Source organism: Vidua chalybeata, chromosome 1 (assembly GCF_026979565.1).
Source record: "Vidua chalybeata isolate OUT-0048 chromosome 1, bVidCha1 merged haplotype, whole genome shotgun sequence".
Lineage (NCBI taxonomy): Eukaryota > Metazoa > Chordata > Aves > Passeriformes > Viduidae > Vidua > Vidua chalybeata.
The window spans coordinates 87,682,243-87,695,925 of NC_071530.1; the positions used below are offsets into that span (position 1 = coordinate 87,682,243).

A 13,683-nucleotide genomic window follows, 5' to 3' on the forward strand; every position below is an offset into this window, starting at 1 on the left:
AGGCTTTGTATAAAGTCATAGCAAAAGATCTGTCTGAAAGTAAATCTCACAAGTCAATGATTGTATTTCTGTTTTGCTTTTGCTTTTGCTAGTAGACAGACTACAGAAAATTAAACCTATATTATGCTTCAGTAGAGAATTTACACAATGTTGTGAATAACAGCAAAAAGCAGAATAGGCCAGAAGAGAAAATCTCTGGTCACTTAGGTACCAATTGTGGTTCATCAAAAAGGACTGCTACTGCTTAGGAATTATCATCAGAAAATGCCTGTTTTTTCAAACTGAATGTGTTACAAAAGAAGTAGTGCTGATTCAATTTTCTCTATATTTAAAAAATAAATTTTAAAAGGCTTCAATCAGCACTTTGTCAGTGCAGTTTTTAGTGCCTAATTCAGAAATGACATTTTGGTTAGAAACATGAGTTCATTGAAATTAATAACCCAACATTACTTGAAAATGAACCACTATTAATTTCAAATCGTCCTGATCTTTCTATCTACCCTTCTTACTACTCTCTGACATTCAGTTCAGGATACTTTCCAATACAGGCTTTTGAAAGGAAGATGTAGACAACCAGATTTTACTTTAATCAAAGAAGAAAAAAAATATTTCCTATCAGTTCTGGCAAATAAAAAGAAAATTTACTTGATCTTTTTATTGGTTTTACAAGTTGAGTCACTCAGCCAGTCAAAAAACAGTTCAGAAAGCAGATGTTCCCATTTTCTGCTGAGGCCTGGAGACATTCAATTGAAATTTCACAGAACAGCCAAGCTGTTAGTATCACACTTGTTATCACACTGGAAAAATGTGAATTAGAATTACACATATATCAATTCATTAGATGGCTGGAAAGAAAACAAACACACAACAGTTACTCACTGAAGTCTAAACGCAATTGTCACTAATCACAATGAGGAAGAGAAACTAGGAACTTCACAGCTGCTGAGACAACATAATAGCTTCATCACTGTACTTATTGAGAGCAAATGTAAAAATATATACCTGGTTTCAGTCTTTGCACAGAAGCTGAGCATTCCTGTAGAATCATTACATCGATCACTGTAGAGTGGAAGAGGAGACTCAGCCAGTACAAAAAGATGATGCTTTATGCTCTATGTCTGAAAAGCCCTGTCTATGTATTGTTCACTTTTATTCTTCTTAGGCAGATGTTACACCTGCTTACTGTTGCTCAGAACATGGAACATATTTGCTTTACAAGTAAAGCAATAATCTTAAAAAAAAAAAGACGCTGAGCAAAAATATGATTGAACATATCAGACCTGATTTACAACAACTCACAGGTTATAAAAGCTTTGCTAAAGATTTGCCTTCTCTGCTTGTTGTAGGAGGTAGATGCCAGCTGGTTTAAAATCTGTTTGCTTGCATTTACTTTATTCCTTTCACTTACTCTGATGTTGATTTCAAGCAAAAGAGAAAGCTGCTACTGGCATGGAATTATCTTTTTTTTTTTTTTTTTTTTTTTTTTTTTTTTTTCTGAGGAGGCAGGAGAAAGGGATTTCAGGTAGTTTTCTTCTTATTTTTCTTTTTTTTTTCCTTTTTTAAGCTTCAGTAATGTTCATGACCCTCAAGTTTTCTGAACTTCCTAAACACTTCAGAACTTGTGGCAATCTATATCACTTCAGAGGTACTGAGAAAAGCTCTGGAATAAAAATGATTAGTGCACTAATTGCACAAAAAAAAAAGAGAAGCACACAGAGCATCTTGGACTGCCCTGTCTGTGGTGTTTGGCAGATGCTCTCCATCATCAGGGAGCAGACTCCCTGGACCTTGCCTGTCAGTTGGCCTCAGGTCACCATTACTGCAGTCAAGCACATCCTATAACCCCTTCCATAAATTGATCAAACTTTACAGTAATTTCAACAACCACAGTACTTCCTTTTGGAGTACTACTCCAGAAACTGCTTGCAAATATACTTTATCACTCCTACAGTCCTCAGGAGAGCCATCTGTGAAACCCCAGGGTTTCATAGATTATTTGACTTAAAGCTAAGTAATTTTTTTTTTTTAGGGTTAGTGTTCAGCCCCACTAAGGAAGCTGGAACAGATTAAACCATCCAGCACACATCTACATGTGCAGCTGTGACACCAACACAACCTCAGTCCTCCAGCTACATAGGCATTTCTGGAAATGGCCACTGAACCACCCATCATACAGGCACAGCAACATCTCACCACTGTGCAACCATCTCACATTAGCTACACAGCATTTTCTGGTTCTATCTCTCTGCAGGCACACAGGTTGTACAGGATCCTCCAGCTGTCTGGGTGTAAATATCTTCTCAAATGAGATCCCATGTGCTCAGGCCTGCTATGGAGTCCAGCCAAAGTCTTAAGTTCCAGGACCAGCTCTGCTTGCATGATCTGGCAGAAACCAGATTTACTGATAGACATTTGCACATTGTATAACTTCTGTGAACAAAAAGCAGGTGCATGGAATGCCAGAGAATGGTTAGGACAGCATATGAAAAAGCACAAAAGGTGACAAAAGTAATTGCACATGGCAGAATCTATCATCTCTCCAGGGAAAAGATTCTGCCCTCTTGATCCAAACTGTCTTCTGACGTTACACCTTACCTTCATCTCAAGTTTTTTAAAATGTTAGCCTGTGGACCATTGATTATTTAAAAGCACTGAATTATATGATATGTGCCTGAACTTTTTTCTGTTTAACACCTTTCCCTATTTTTGGAAGCTTTTCTTGCTCATATACACATAATATCCAATTCATTATGGGGTCCACAGGTGCAAAGTCAGCAACGGATTTCACTTTGTGGATCTTTTTATTTTTTGAGAATTCACTTTCAATTAGTTAAAGAAATAGAGAAGTGTTGAATCATCTGTCATATATCTACAGAGTGCACCAAATTGTTCTGCTCAGCATACAGATAATGAGGAAAAATATATTGAGCCAATGAATTTAAATTCCTTAAAACAGAGGAAAAATAAAAAGTAAATGTAGAAGCTTACAGTTAATCTTTCAGAATTCTCTCGTGCTTCTTCACTGACTGCTTCTATAACAGATGAATGGGAGAAAATCCCTAAATAGCAAATCCCTAAATAGCGGTCAAAGAGTTTTAGGTAATTTAATGAATTTTAAACTAAGATTCAAGGGGCTGTCTCTGAGCCTGACACTCAGTTATCTTGCATGTTAGTAATTCAGCAGTCTACTTATGAAACTGGCATCCACCAATAAAACCCTGTACTTTGCAGAGCTACATATTAGTCACAAGTCCTATTAATAATTCTTTATGTATTCACCCATTTATCTGGTTGCCCAAAGACTATGATTGTTCTAAAATGTTCTAAGTCCCATCCCTAGTTACTGACATGCCTTATATAACCTAAATGATGCACAGGTAACCTGCATCTGCTTAATTCAAGCTGTGTGCTCCCAGGAGCCTTATGCTGGATGGGCCCTGAGCACTTCCTGCAAATCCCCAGTCAAATGTGTTTTGCTCAGTTTGACTGAGCCTTACAGTGCACCCCTTTGCAATGTGTTCTCATCCAGCTGGTGCCCTTTTCTTGCAGCAGAAAAGAATGGTCCTTTACAATATGAGTAAATTTAGAGTATTTCTTGAGTTCACATGGAACTAGATTTATTGCCTGTTGCTGTAAGCTTTTTGTATTGATGTTGTTTGCCTTACCATTTGCTGTTCTTTGCTTTATCTTCGTTTAATATGGAGTTAAAGGGCATGAACTTGAAACTGGGAATAAATGTGCATTTGACATCCTGCTTGCTGCTATTTATCCTTCTTATTTCTATGTGTAACAGACAAACTGTTTCTTTTTGCAAATTCTTTTGCTCGTAATTGGCCATTGCATGTAAGTTTGAGTGTGCAATTGAGAAGCTGGCTTGGGAAATAGCATTTTTAATATCCCCCTTTGAATCCATTACATACTTACTGCATCCAATTCATCTTATACTAAGAAACTTTATGTTGTTGTTTTTGTGATGAAGATGTAAAAGTAGAAAGGTCCTAATTCTGAAATATATCACTCAGGCTTCAAGAGTCCCATTTTTTCTTCAGTATGTAGTTCACCATAAGTAAAGCATTTATAAATTTGTCTGTGACTGAGCTGTTTTAAAGATCTTGCGGGCATGCAGAGATACTTGATCTATACTTTCAATCAGTTAGATAGTAGATACATGCTAATGTTCTTATCAAATATCAGTCTTGAATTAAATTACAGTCACTCTTGTTTAGAATTCAATGCCAAAAGGACTGGTTATGGAGGTATTAGAGTTTGATATGTTTGCCTGTCACTCTGTTATTTGGCTTACTGCAACCTTGCAAAATTTTCATAAAAATTTAGGAACTAAAACTTAAATTAACTCTTTTTTATTAATATAACAAACATTAAAGGGGAGTGAAATGAAAAGATACATTACTTATTTTGCTCTATGCACTACCTCTTGCTCACTATCTACCATCTACTGAGAGTTTGCAGGGATGTTTAATCACTTCTGTCAGGATACAAAAACTTCTCCCAGTTTCCCCCTGAGCTGACTCACTTTTGACCTGGTTACCTTCACTTTATTTCCAAAATAGTAGATGCTAAAGCATAAAATTCTATACACTTTCAGACTAAGTGAGATCCCTTAGGATGAATGAACAGGACTGCATACCCTAGCAATGCTATCACTAAAATAGACATACTTGTTTCCAACACATCCTAAATAAAAAATATCTTGTATTACACTGAAAGCATTTATTTTTCATTTTTAAACTATCATACTGGTAATTTATACCCTTTAAATGTTATATCTCAAGCTTTAAACAGGCAAATAATTTTCTACTTTCTGTTTTCCACCAATAGATGGCAGGTGAAGCTCTAGAAAATTATTCACTTGATGCAGCATGAGATAACTTATAATTTGAAAGTACATAGCCAGCTGTAAATTACTGCTCTCTGATACCTCTTTAGATGTGATCATGACTTAGTCCTAGCCCATCCACCTTACATTACAAACCTTAGTCTAATTTTAGGAATAGCTCCATGTTGTATGTTGTACTCTTATTTCTTTTGTCCCACTCCATTAGGTCAAACTGAAGTTTGTGCACACCGATTTCTCTCTTGGTCAAGAAGGTACTGTCAGTGTGGTGTAACAGCTGTTACATTCATTCAGTGTCTTAAGACTGAGCTTTCTGTAACTAAGCAAGAAAAGCTCTGCAGTCATACACATGTCAGAAATCACACCGATTATAAGCTGCAACAGAATAGCTTAAAGCTCAGCGATTTCCAGTTCCAGAAAAGCTAGAAACACAAGGAGGGAGTACAGGAGGAGAAAGAGCCTACTACACTGACAAAACTTATTCTAATATACCTCATTAAGGATGCTCCTAATGTTTTAAAATAATTCTTCATATATGATGCTGCATTATTAAAAAGCAATTTGCTTTTTTTGAAACACAAAAGCAGGAGGGATTGAATCTTGTTCACATACAAGCTAAAAGGACACAGTGCTAAAAGCCACAATAGAGTGGTAAGAAAAGATGAAGACTCATGTTATAATTGTTTTACGGACAATAAGTAATATGTTGTAGTCAATTAACTGTAGGATCTAATTGAATAATGAATAGAAGTGTTCATAAACCACAGGGGTTTAGGACTGCAGAGCACAAAAGGATACCTTTCCCTCTAGGCAATCTGCATTAGTAAATGTACATTATTTTTCCTGCAAAATGATTTCCTGAAATCAGTCTGCCTCATAATTGCCCTGCTGTTACTGGCAGTCTAAGTATTGATGACTAAGTGACCATTAGAGCTCAGCTGGTTCTTGTATATATCACAATACCTCCTCCAGGCTGACTGAGTAGACAAATTTGATTACTCTCATCCCTGCATTGCAGCCTTGATGATTTCTATTAATTTGCTCCATTCAGTAATCCTTATATTTTTATAAATTAATTTGGTTTTCTGAGCTCCACTTCTAAGTGTAATTCCACTTAGAAGCATATATTCCCCTGTGTTTGGCATCTTCCACTGTTTTGCTGGCAACAGCAGCAAAACATGTCTAAAACCCAAGGTCATCAATGGTTAGACACTGAACAGCAAAGATCATGCAGCTCACTCAGTGACTATTAATCACTCTCTACCAGTAATGTTACAGAAAAGAAGGGAGGATATCTAAAGCTGCTTCAAATGAACAGCTCTCCAGTGAACTGAGGAAGTTTGGCAGCATACATCATGAACAAAACAAATTACAAAACCTAATTTTGGATGACCAATTTAGGTGCCTTCATCTTTCTAGTCCAGACAACAGACAAGAGAGCTGTTTGAATAACCCTCTGCAGAAAAACCTTGACTACACAGGAATCTGAACTTCCGTCTCTATTACCTCAGGCAAATACCCCAAAAAAGACAACATGAATGACCCCTTCAGATACTGTACCTGTCACGTGAAATGTGAAAAAAATGGGTGCAATTAACAAATTCCCAGGGGCCAGGTCACAGCATGCAAAACCAGCCCATGACCACAGACTTGACAGTAACACGAAGCTAAGCTGTACATCACCTTGACCCTCAAATAACAGACAGCACATTCTATCACAACAGAACTATCAAATAATCAGACTGTCTCAAAGCTACACATTTGCCCTTAGCTTGTCTTTGCTTGGAGGCTCTCTCCCTGAAGAGTAAACTTTTCATTCAAACCTCAACTGAGAGCAGCCTGTAGTCAGTGAAACTGCAGAGAAAAGTCTGTAAACAATACCTGCTCTGTAGAGAACAAGCTGACCTTTATAGATGTTAAACAAAACAAAAAGGGTTGATTGATGCTGGGTAGTACCTGCTCTCCAAAATATTAAAACCAAGAAAGTCAATCAAAGGTTAGTTCATGAACATACAGTGTGATAAATTATGTCAGTGGGTGGTGGGGTAGGGAAGGGGAAAGCATGATTTGGTAAAATATTTAGGGCAAAAAGCCTGTATACTCAGCTGGAAAAGGAAAAAGTGTGTAATGCTGACTTCTGTTAAATGGAAAAAAAACCCAAAAACAAACCTATGTTATCTAGAACAGGTCAGTTGCTCAAGTCTTCATGACTCATTTTTAAAATTCTGATTAACACAGTAAGACATCGTATGTTTTTTAGAATAAGAAATCTATTTGTAAATTCCAACGGATAATTACAATTTAGCCACAAATGTGCTACCTATACAGAGAAGTACAATCTAACCTAGATAGAATCATGGAATCACTTGTGTTGGAAAAGGCCCTCCAGATCATCAAGTCCAACCACAACCCAGCACTGTCAAGTCCCCCCCCTTAAACCATGTCCCTCAGGGCAACACCTACAAGTCTTTTAAATACCTCCAGGGCTGTTGACTCAACCACTTCCCTGGGCAGCCTGTGCCAATGCTTTATAAACTTTCCAGTGAACAAACTGTTACTAATATACAATTCAAGGCTGTTTCTTCTTGTCCTTTCACTTCTGACTTGGGAAGAGACCGACACCTATCTTGCTACAACCTTCTTCCTAGTAGTTTTGTTTTCAGTCTGCCTGTGTCTTGTGGATCCCCACAGCTCTCATCCAGTGGTAACAGGACACAAGCAGTTATTTACAGACAACTGCAATACTGTCTCAGAAGCAAAAGACACAACCCCACAGCACCTTTCCAATACTCTAAACTAGGACCTAACCATGTAGTGAAAGCAATGCCCAGGACAGAATTACCTTAATACAAAAACATTTATGCCCAAAATGTAATGCTGTCCTTGTCACACTTTTTATACGCTTTAATTGTGGTTTCTAGAAGACAGCAAAAAATGGGACAGCAGAGGAGCTATCTGGCATTAGAGCTACTTGCAAGGCAGGATGACTTGGAGGAAGTTAAGAATCATATTATGATTATGCAAGAAATCTGCTGAGAATCTGAGATGAAAGAGTTTAAATCACTGAAGTCAAGATTTAGGTATTTAGATATCAGATTGGCATCTCTACCTGGCTTTTAAGCAAAAATATAAATCATGTAGCTCAAAAAAAAAAAGTTAATAATCAACACATTTTAGGCAATTTTGTCTAAAGTGAGGAAGAGAACTCTGCTAATGAAACATGAAAGTGCAGGTACATGTCTTGGGACTGGCTATTAGGTAAGCTCTGAACAAAATTGTGGCAAAAAGAAGCGACTTTTCAGACAACTCCCAAAAGCAAAGTTATGATTACATTAGGAATCTGTGTTAAAGGGACAAAGAAGCTTGTGAAATCAGTGCAGCAATGTGTAAAGATAGGAGAGAGAAATAAGTAGTTATCCAACAATAAATGCATTCAGATCAGCCATAACACTTGTTGATGTGGACTGATTTTCTCAGAAATTCTCAGCTGAGTTGGATAGAGGCTCAGGATCACTGAATATCAAGAAAACTTACTTTATTCCTGTGCACTCTGTAACACACTGCATAGTATCCCATTCATTTTAGCTGCAGACAAATGATTGAAAACTTCTACATTTTCCTGGTTACAAACTAAAACTATTTACCATTGGTGTGGCCTCTGTGAAATCCATCAGGAGGTCACCTGGCTCCAAAGCAAATGTACTCCCAGCATCTGTGGAACTCTAAAAGCAAAAAAGAAACACAGCATTGGAAGAAAGAACCGTTTAGTTTCAATAATTTTGTTGGTTATTTTTGTTGGGTTTTTTTAATTCCTTAAAGCACAAATTGCCAAATGGATTTTAAATTTCCACCATGTTTTTCAGGTATGGCTACTCAGGAAAGATAAAAAACATAATTATGGACCTTTAAAATCCATGTGAGTAATCCTGATCCACTGCCCACTAATGCTGAGGAAAAACTGTTATGGATTTTATCTGAGTCTTGGACCAGACTCGAAATACTTCCTTACACAGTAAGTTAAACATATCACTACAACTCTGCATTAAAAACTGCTCTTAAATGTAGAATTATTCCATCTAGGGAAAACCTTTTACTCACAGCTCCCTCCTACCCTTCCTGAACCCTCTCCCAGGGAACAAAAGCTCATCTCTTTGTGTGTTACCTTGCCACCGGGCGAAACCTGTGTTTGTCCTTCCGATGTTTGTGGCGTACACGTTTTCTGCGACCCGGGAGATGCTGAAGACACAGGTGTTGATGCTGCTGCTGCTGCTGCCAGTGCTGGAGGAAGGTCATCTTCATCACTGCCATTGATAAGAACACAGAGATTTTCTCATTAGAAAATGCCATTGGACTTTTGACTGCACTTGTGTCCAAGGAGGTACTGGTAACCTGCATGTCTGCTGTAGTGCTTTGAAGTGAAGCTCCATTTACTCTTCCCTCTGAAATGCAGCTACCTTTTCAAGTAAATTAGATTTTTTTTTTTTAAGCCTTAAAGATTCCTTAAAAAATGGGTTGGCTAGGTACTTCTCATCTGCAAATGGAAATCCTATGGTTATTAGGTGCAAGTAGCATTTCTATGGATTATGTATATATGCATGAATGAACGGACTAGATATCACTCCACTTTAATGTTTATTCTTTTCTGTGGAGGCTGGCAGCATTGATAAGAACAGATATGGTGACATCCATCCATGGATCTGACTGCTTCATTGACTTCAGACAATGGGAGATTTGACACCCATTATGGAGCTAGTCTATGCTGTTATTTTCAAACTGTATTTAAAGGAATTTGACTGACTCCAAAGAGGATCTCTTTAAAAACATTCTTGTGAGGGTATCTTTTTCCTGTCCCATCTATTCCATTTATAGAGAAAACATTTTATTTAAGATGAGGTTGCACGCTTCCCCTGGGCTTTAGGCCATCAAGCTGAACTCTTTCCATCTCACCTATTGTCACTACTAAATGAAAGCCAGTAAAGAATGTTACACCTTCATTTACTTTTGCAGGACCTCATTGACTACAAATAACTGGAATCAGTCAGCCCTGAGTCAGGATGTTTCCAGTTGTTAATTACAATCGGATGGAGGTAAACAGAGTCATAATTTGGCCTATGGAAGCCTTATTACTGGGAATGATGTGTGAAAAGGAAAGACTACAGATTGACAGCTTAATGCACAGCAAAAAATAATGAGAAAAATTACTGCTGCTCATGAAACAGCACTAATTTTAACTACAAATTAGGTACTCAAAGTGCACAGAAGCCTGCCATGCCAGCTTGACTGCATGTATCTGCCTTGCCAGATACTTCCAGAACAGAACTACGCTTGATTTAGTGCCACTTGAAGGCAGCATGCCTGGACAACACAAAAAACTTCAAAACTACATGACATGCCGGTTACACAACATTATGCTGGGTTGCCGAGCAATGTTTTTTAATTATGATGTAAAATTTTGGTGATTAATATTGTCTTTTTCAAACTTCATTTTTTATTCCTTCTGGTTAAGGATAGAATTCAGCACCATAGCATGCACAGTACATATGTTTTATGCTGGAAAGAAATTGTGAAATCTTTTGGACTTGTTGAATAGACATTTTATTAATGTAACAAGCCCAGAGCTGGGCTGTTGACCTAGTTAATCTCTCTTTCAAAAACATGTAGATGACATTTTCCCAGTCCTTGCTGTCCACTCTCAGCAGGAATTCACTGGCACCCTCCCCATCCTTTCTGAGTAAAGTTCCTCTGGTGTATAAAAGGAAGTGGAAAAATAAGAGTTAGGGTTGATTTATCAGCCATCAAGCTATCAACACACTAGCTGTAAGACTGAGAAATGGCCTTCACTGTATTATTTTCACAATGATCCTTCGCAGTTTCTTCACATTTCCCATATTTGCATTCCAGATACAAGATAATTTAAATTGAACAGAATTTGAATTTACAAAAAGAAAAAAAAATTGCGGCCCATATTTTTCACCAGGGAGTCTTTGGCCCTACACATGGTCACAGCATAGGTGACACCTGTGGTTAGATGTGTACATCTGCTGCTCCTCACACCTTATACTGGACAAACACACACCTTATACTGAAAATCTACATGGGAGCAAGACATGTTCAAAACTGTTCATCAAAATCTCATCAATCAAAAAGTGATTGTGTGTTTCCACATGCCAGTCTTGGCCTCTTGGACAAATACCTATTTGGCTAATAGCTCATTTTCCTCCTAGCTTCAATTTGACAAAGTTCTTCTGTTTCTTGTCCTAAATAATTTTTCAGTTTTGGTAATGCAGATCGTTACAAAGACAATGTTTTTAACAGTGAAACAAAAATAAACCAACATATTGATATTTATTAGAATCCTTTTGAAGAGACAAAAAATATATTTACTGACATTAGAATGTTGAAATCCAGGATGCACTAACAGTTGCCATTCCACACAGAAAGCATACGTATTTTTTCTTTATTATGGCATTGGTATTCTTGTACTGATAAGTTTATACTGACATTATCGCTTTTCCCCCTAATTTCTGGTGGTCTTCTCTGTCTTTTCATGAGAGGACAAATCAACACTGACTTTCACTTCTGCTCAGTACCTCAAATCTCTAGAGACTTTCAAGTGGAATGAATTACGTGTAAATGGGATGCCAAAGCCCTGTAGGCACAGATCCCTCTTTCCGGGAGTAAGAGAATTTGTTCTGCTGGCTGTAGCTGTAGCAGGCTCACCAATTTCTTCTTGTGACAAATCACAGGGAGGGAGGGTGCGCTCTGTGAGAGGGAATGGCTCACAGCACAGCTTGATGCCCCAACAACTAAAGAATATTTTCCTCATTTTGCAAATGGGGTTGTAATGAAGCCAACAGAGCAGCTTGTTCCAGCTCACACCAGGTCTTTGACATTTCATGTGGTAAAGAGGTTTTTAATTCCTAACCCATAAGCTTGGGAAAAGGTGGATGGCCTGCAATTCAAAGGGTTAGCCACTGCATAGGAAAGGCAAATTCATTTTGTATTAAAAGCATGAAGATTCTCAGTGATGAAAGGAATGGTATCGGTATAAGTTCATTATCATGTAATTGCACTGATGCCTTTCAGAAGGCACAGCTAGAGCAATAATTAGCATCCCCTTTCATTTTCAGCTGCAGTAGGCAAAACCACAAAGATAATGCTGTATGTTACTCACAAACTGTACTGCCTCGTTAACTTCCTCACACGGGGAGCTTTAACCTCCTGCTTTTCTGTAGGGACAGTTGTTGGTGTAGTTTCAGGTCTCACTGGAGCTGGACTTCTAAAAATAGCAAGAAAAAACATATGTCATACAGGCTCTATTTAAACTACTTCAGGCATATCACCGAAGTTCTAACTCATCAACACTTATTTATCTTGCAAAGTGACAAGTGCCCATTGAAGTTCATCCTTTTGTTCCATTTATAGTTCATAGGCCAGTGTGTGTGTATGTGTGTGTGTACAGAAAAAGATGTGTGAACTCACCCTCCTGTGCTGGGCATACCATTTATAGAAGCAGCCACTGGTTACAAACACAGAGCCTATGTGAAAGACCATGTGGAAATGTCACTGTTTCCAAAATATCACATTTTAATAACAGACCAGCAGTTCAGTCACGTCAGAAATATTTTTACAAAACATATGTTTAACAAAAACTATTTTATTAATTGAAAACCTGTTCTGCTTAAAATATTTTTTATTTCAAATTAAACATTATCCTTCTGCAGTTGAAAGAGCAGCTCAAGGGAAATGAACTAAGGGATGTGATCCAAGAAAAATGATCAAATTTTTTCCAACTTGCTAGAAAAAAGCAAAACTCAGACATATTTCAGATGCTCATTAATGTGAAATACATCTGCAGAGCTCCAGCAAAGGAAAGATATAGCAAAGAGGAGGTCCACATGAAAGAATCTTCTCCATAACCATTTATCAGTAGAATTAACTCAGGCTTCAATTAAAAAATCATAAATACTAAACGAAAGATCCTCATGACCTTGGGAGGAAACCATTTCAACCATGAGCTTGAGGGGCATGAAGACACATTAAACATCTTAAATACTACTTTAAATATTGCTTATATGTGTACTATAAACTTTATAAATATGCCAAATATAAAAAAAATAAATTTGAAAGTCCTGATTAACAACTTGTGAAATTATATTCGGCCATCTAATCTGAAGTCAGATTCTAAATTAGTAACTTGAGCAGCCCTGCTGATTGCTGATGGGACTGCACATGCACTGAGGTACAGTTCACAAATGGCAAAAGATTTTCTAGTCTACTTAGATTGTATTAGCCTTCTAAAGCCTTAATAAGATAAGCATGTTTAATTTTCACAGTTGCAGATCCTTTTGATGCCCCTTTGTGTTTTAAGCTTTGTTAACTCTCTTTGATAACTTCTGAACCTGATGTCGAGCTACAACAGAACCTACTGAGATGGCACAGCCTTCAGGTTATATACTCAGTTTTCCTAAATGTTTCTTAGTTTTTGGAGAGATCACAGAGAATAAGATGGAACTGTGAAAAGTATTAAAGTACAAAGGGCATAAATAAATAATAAACCTGATTACTAGTTCCACTTCTCATAAAACAACTTTTGTCAATTATTTACCTGCTATTTGTTCCCATTAATTTCAAGAAGTTAGTATAGACAGCAGCAAGATATCTATATCAGATATATTTCCTTTCCCCAGTTCAAATTTCAGTGTCAGTCATTTTTATCACAGATTTCTCAATGACAATAATGCAGAACAAGCCAGCCATATCTGAAGACCTTTTGCTGAATTTCTTAGGCTGGCAAATTAGGGGAAGATAAGCAAAGAGAAATAAAA

At 37.3% G+C, this 13,683-nt stretch overlaps 1 protein-coding gene across 2 annotated transcripts in view; it reads right to left on the reverse strand.

Annotated features, from left to right (window-relative positions):
* Nucleotides 1–13,683, reverse strand: part of EPB41L4B (erythrocyte membrane protein band 4.1 like 4B) — a 164,099-nt gene that overhangs the window by 16,658 nt on the left and 133,758 nt on the right. For both annotated transcript variants that reach the window (XM_053958232.1, XM_053958223.1), the window contains exons 20-22: nt 12,030–12,134; nt 9,018–9,156; nt 8,500–8,577 (exon numbers count right to left, since the gene is read on the reverse strand). In XM_053958232.1, the coding sequence (XP_053814207.1) occupies nt 8,500–8,577; nt 9,018–9,156; nt 12,030–12,134 (322 nt within the window). The remainder of the gene's footprint in view (nt 1–8,499; nt 8,578–9,017; nt 9,157–12,029; nt 12,135–13,683) is intronic.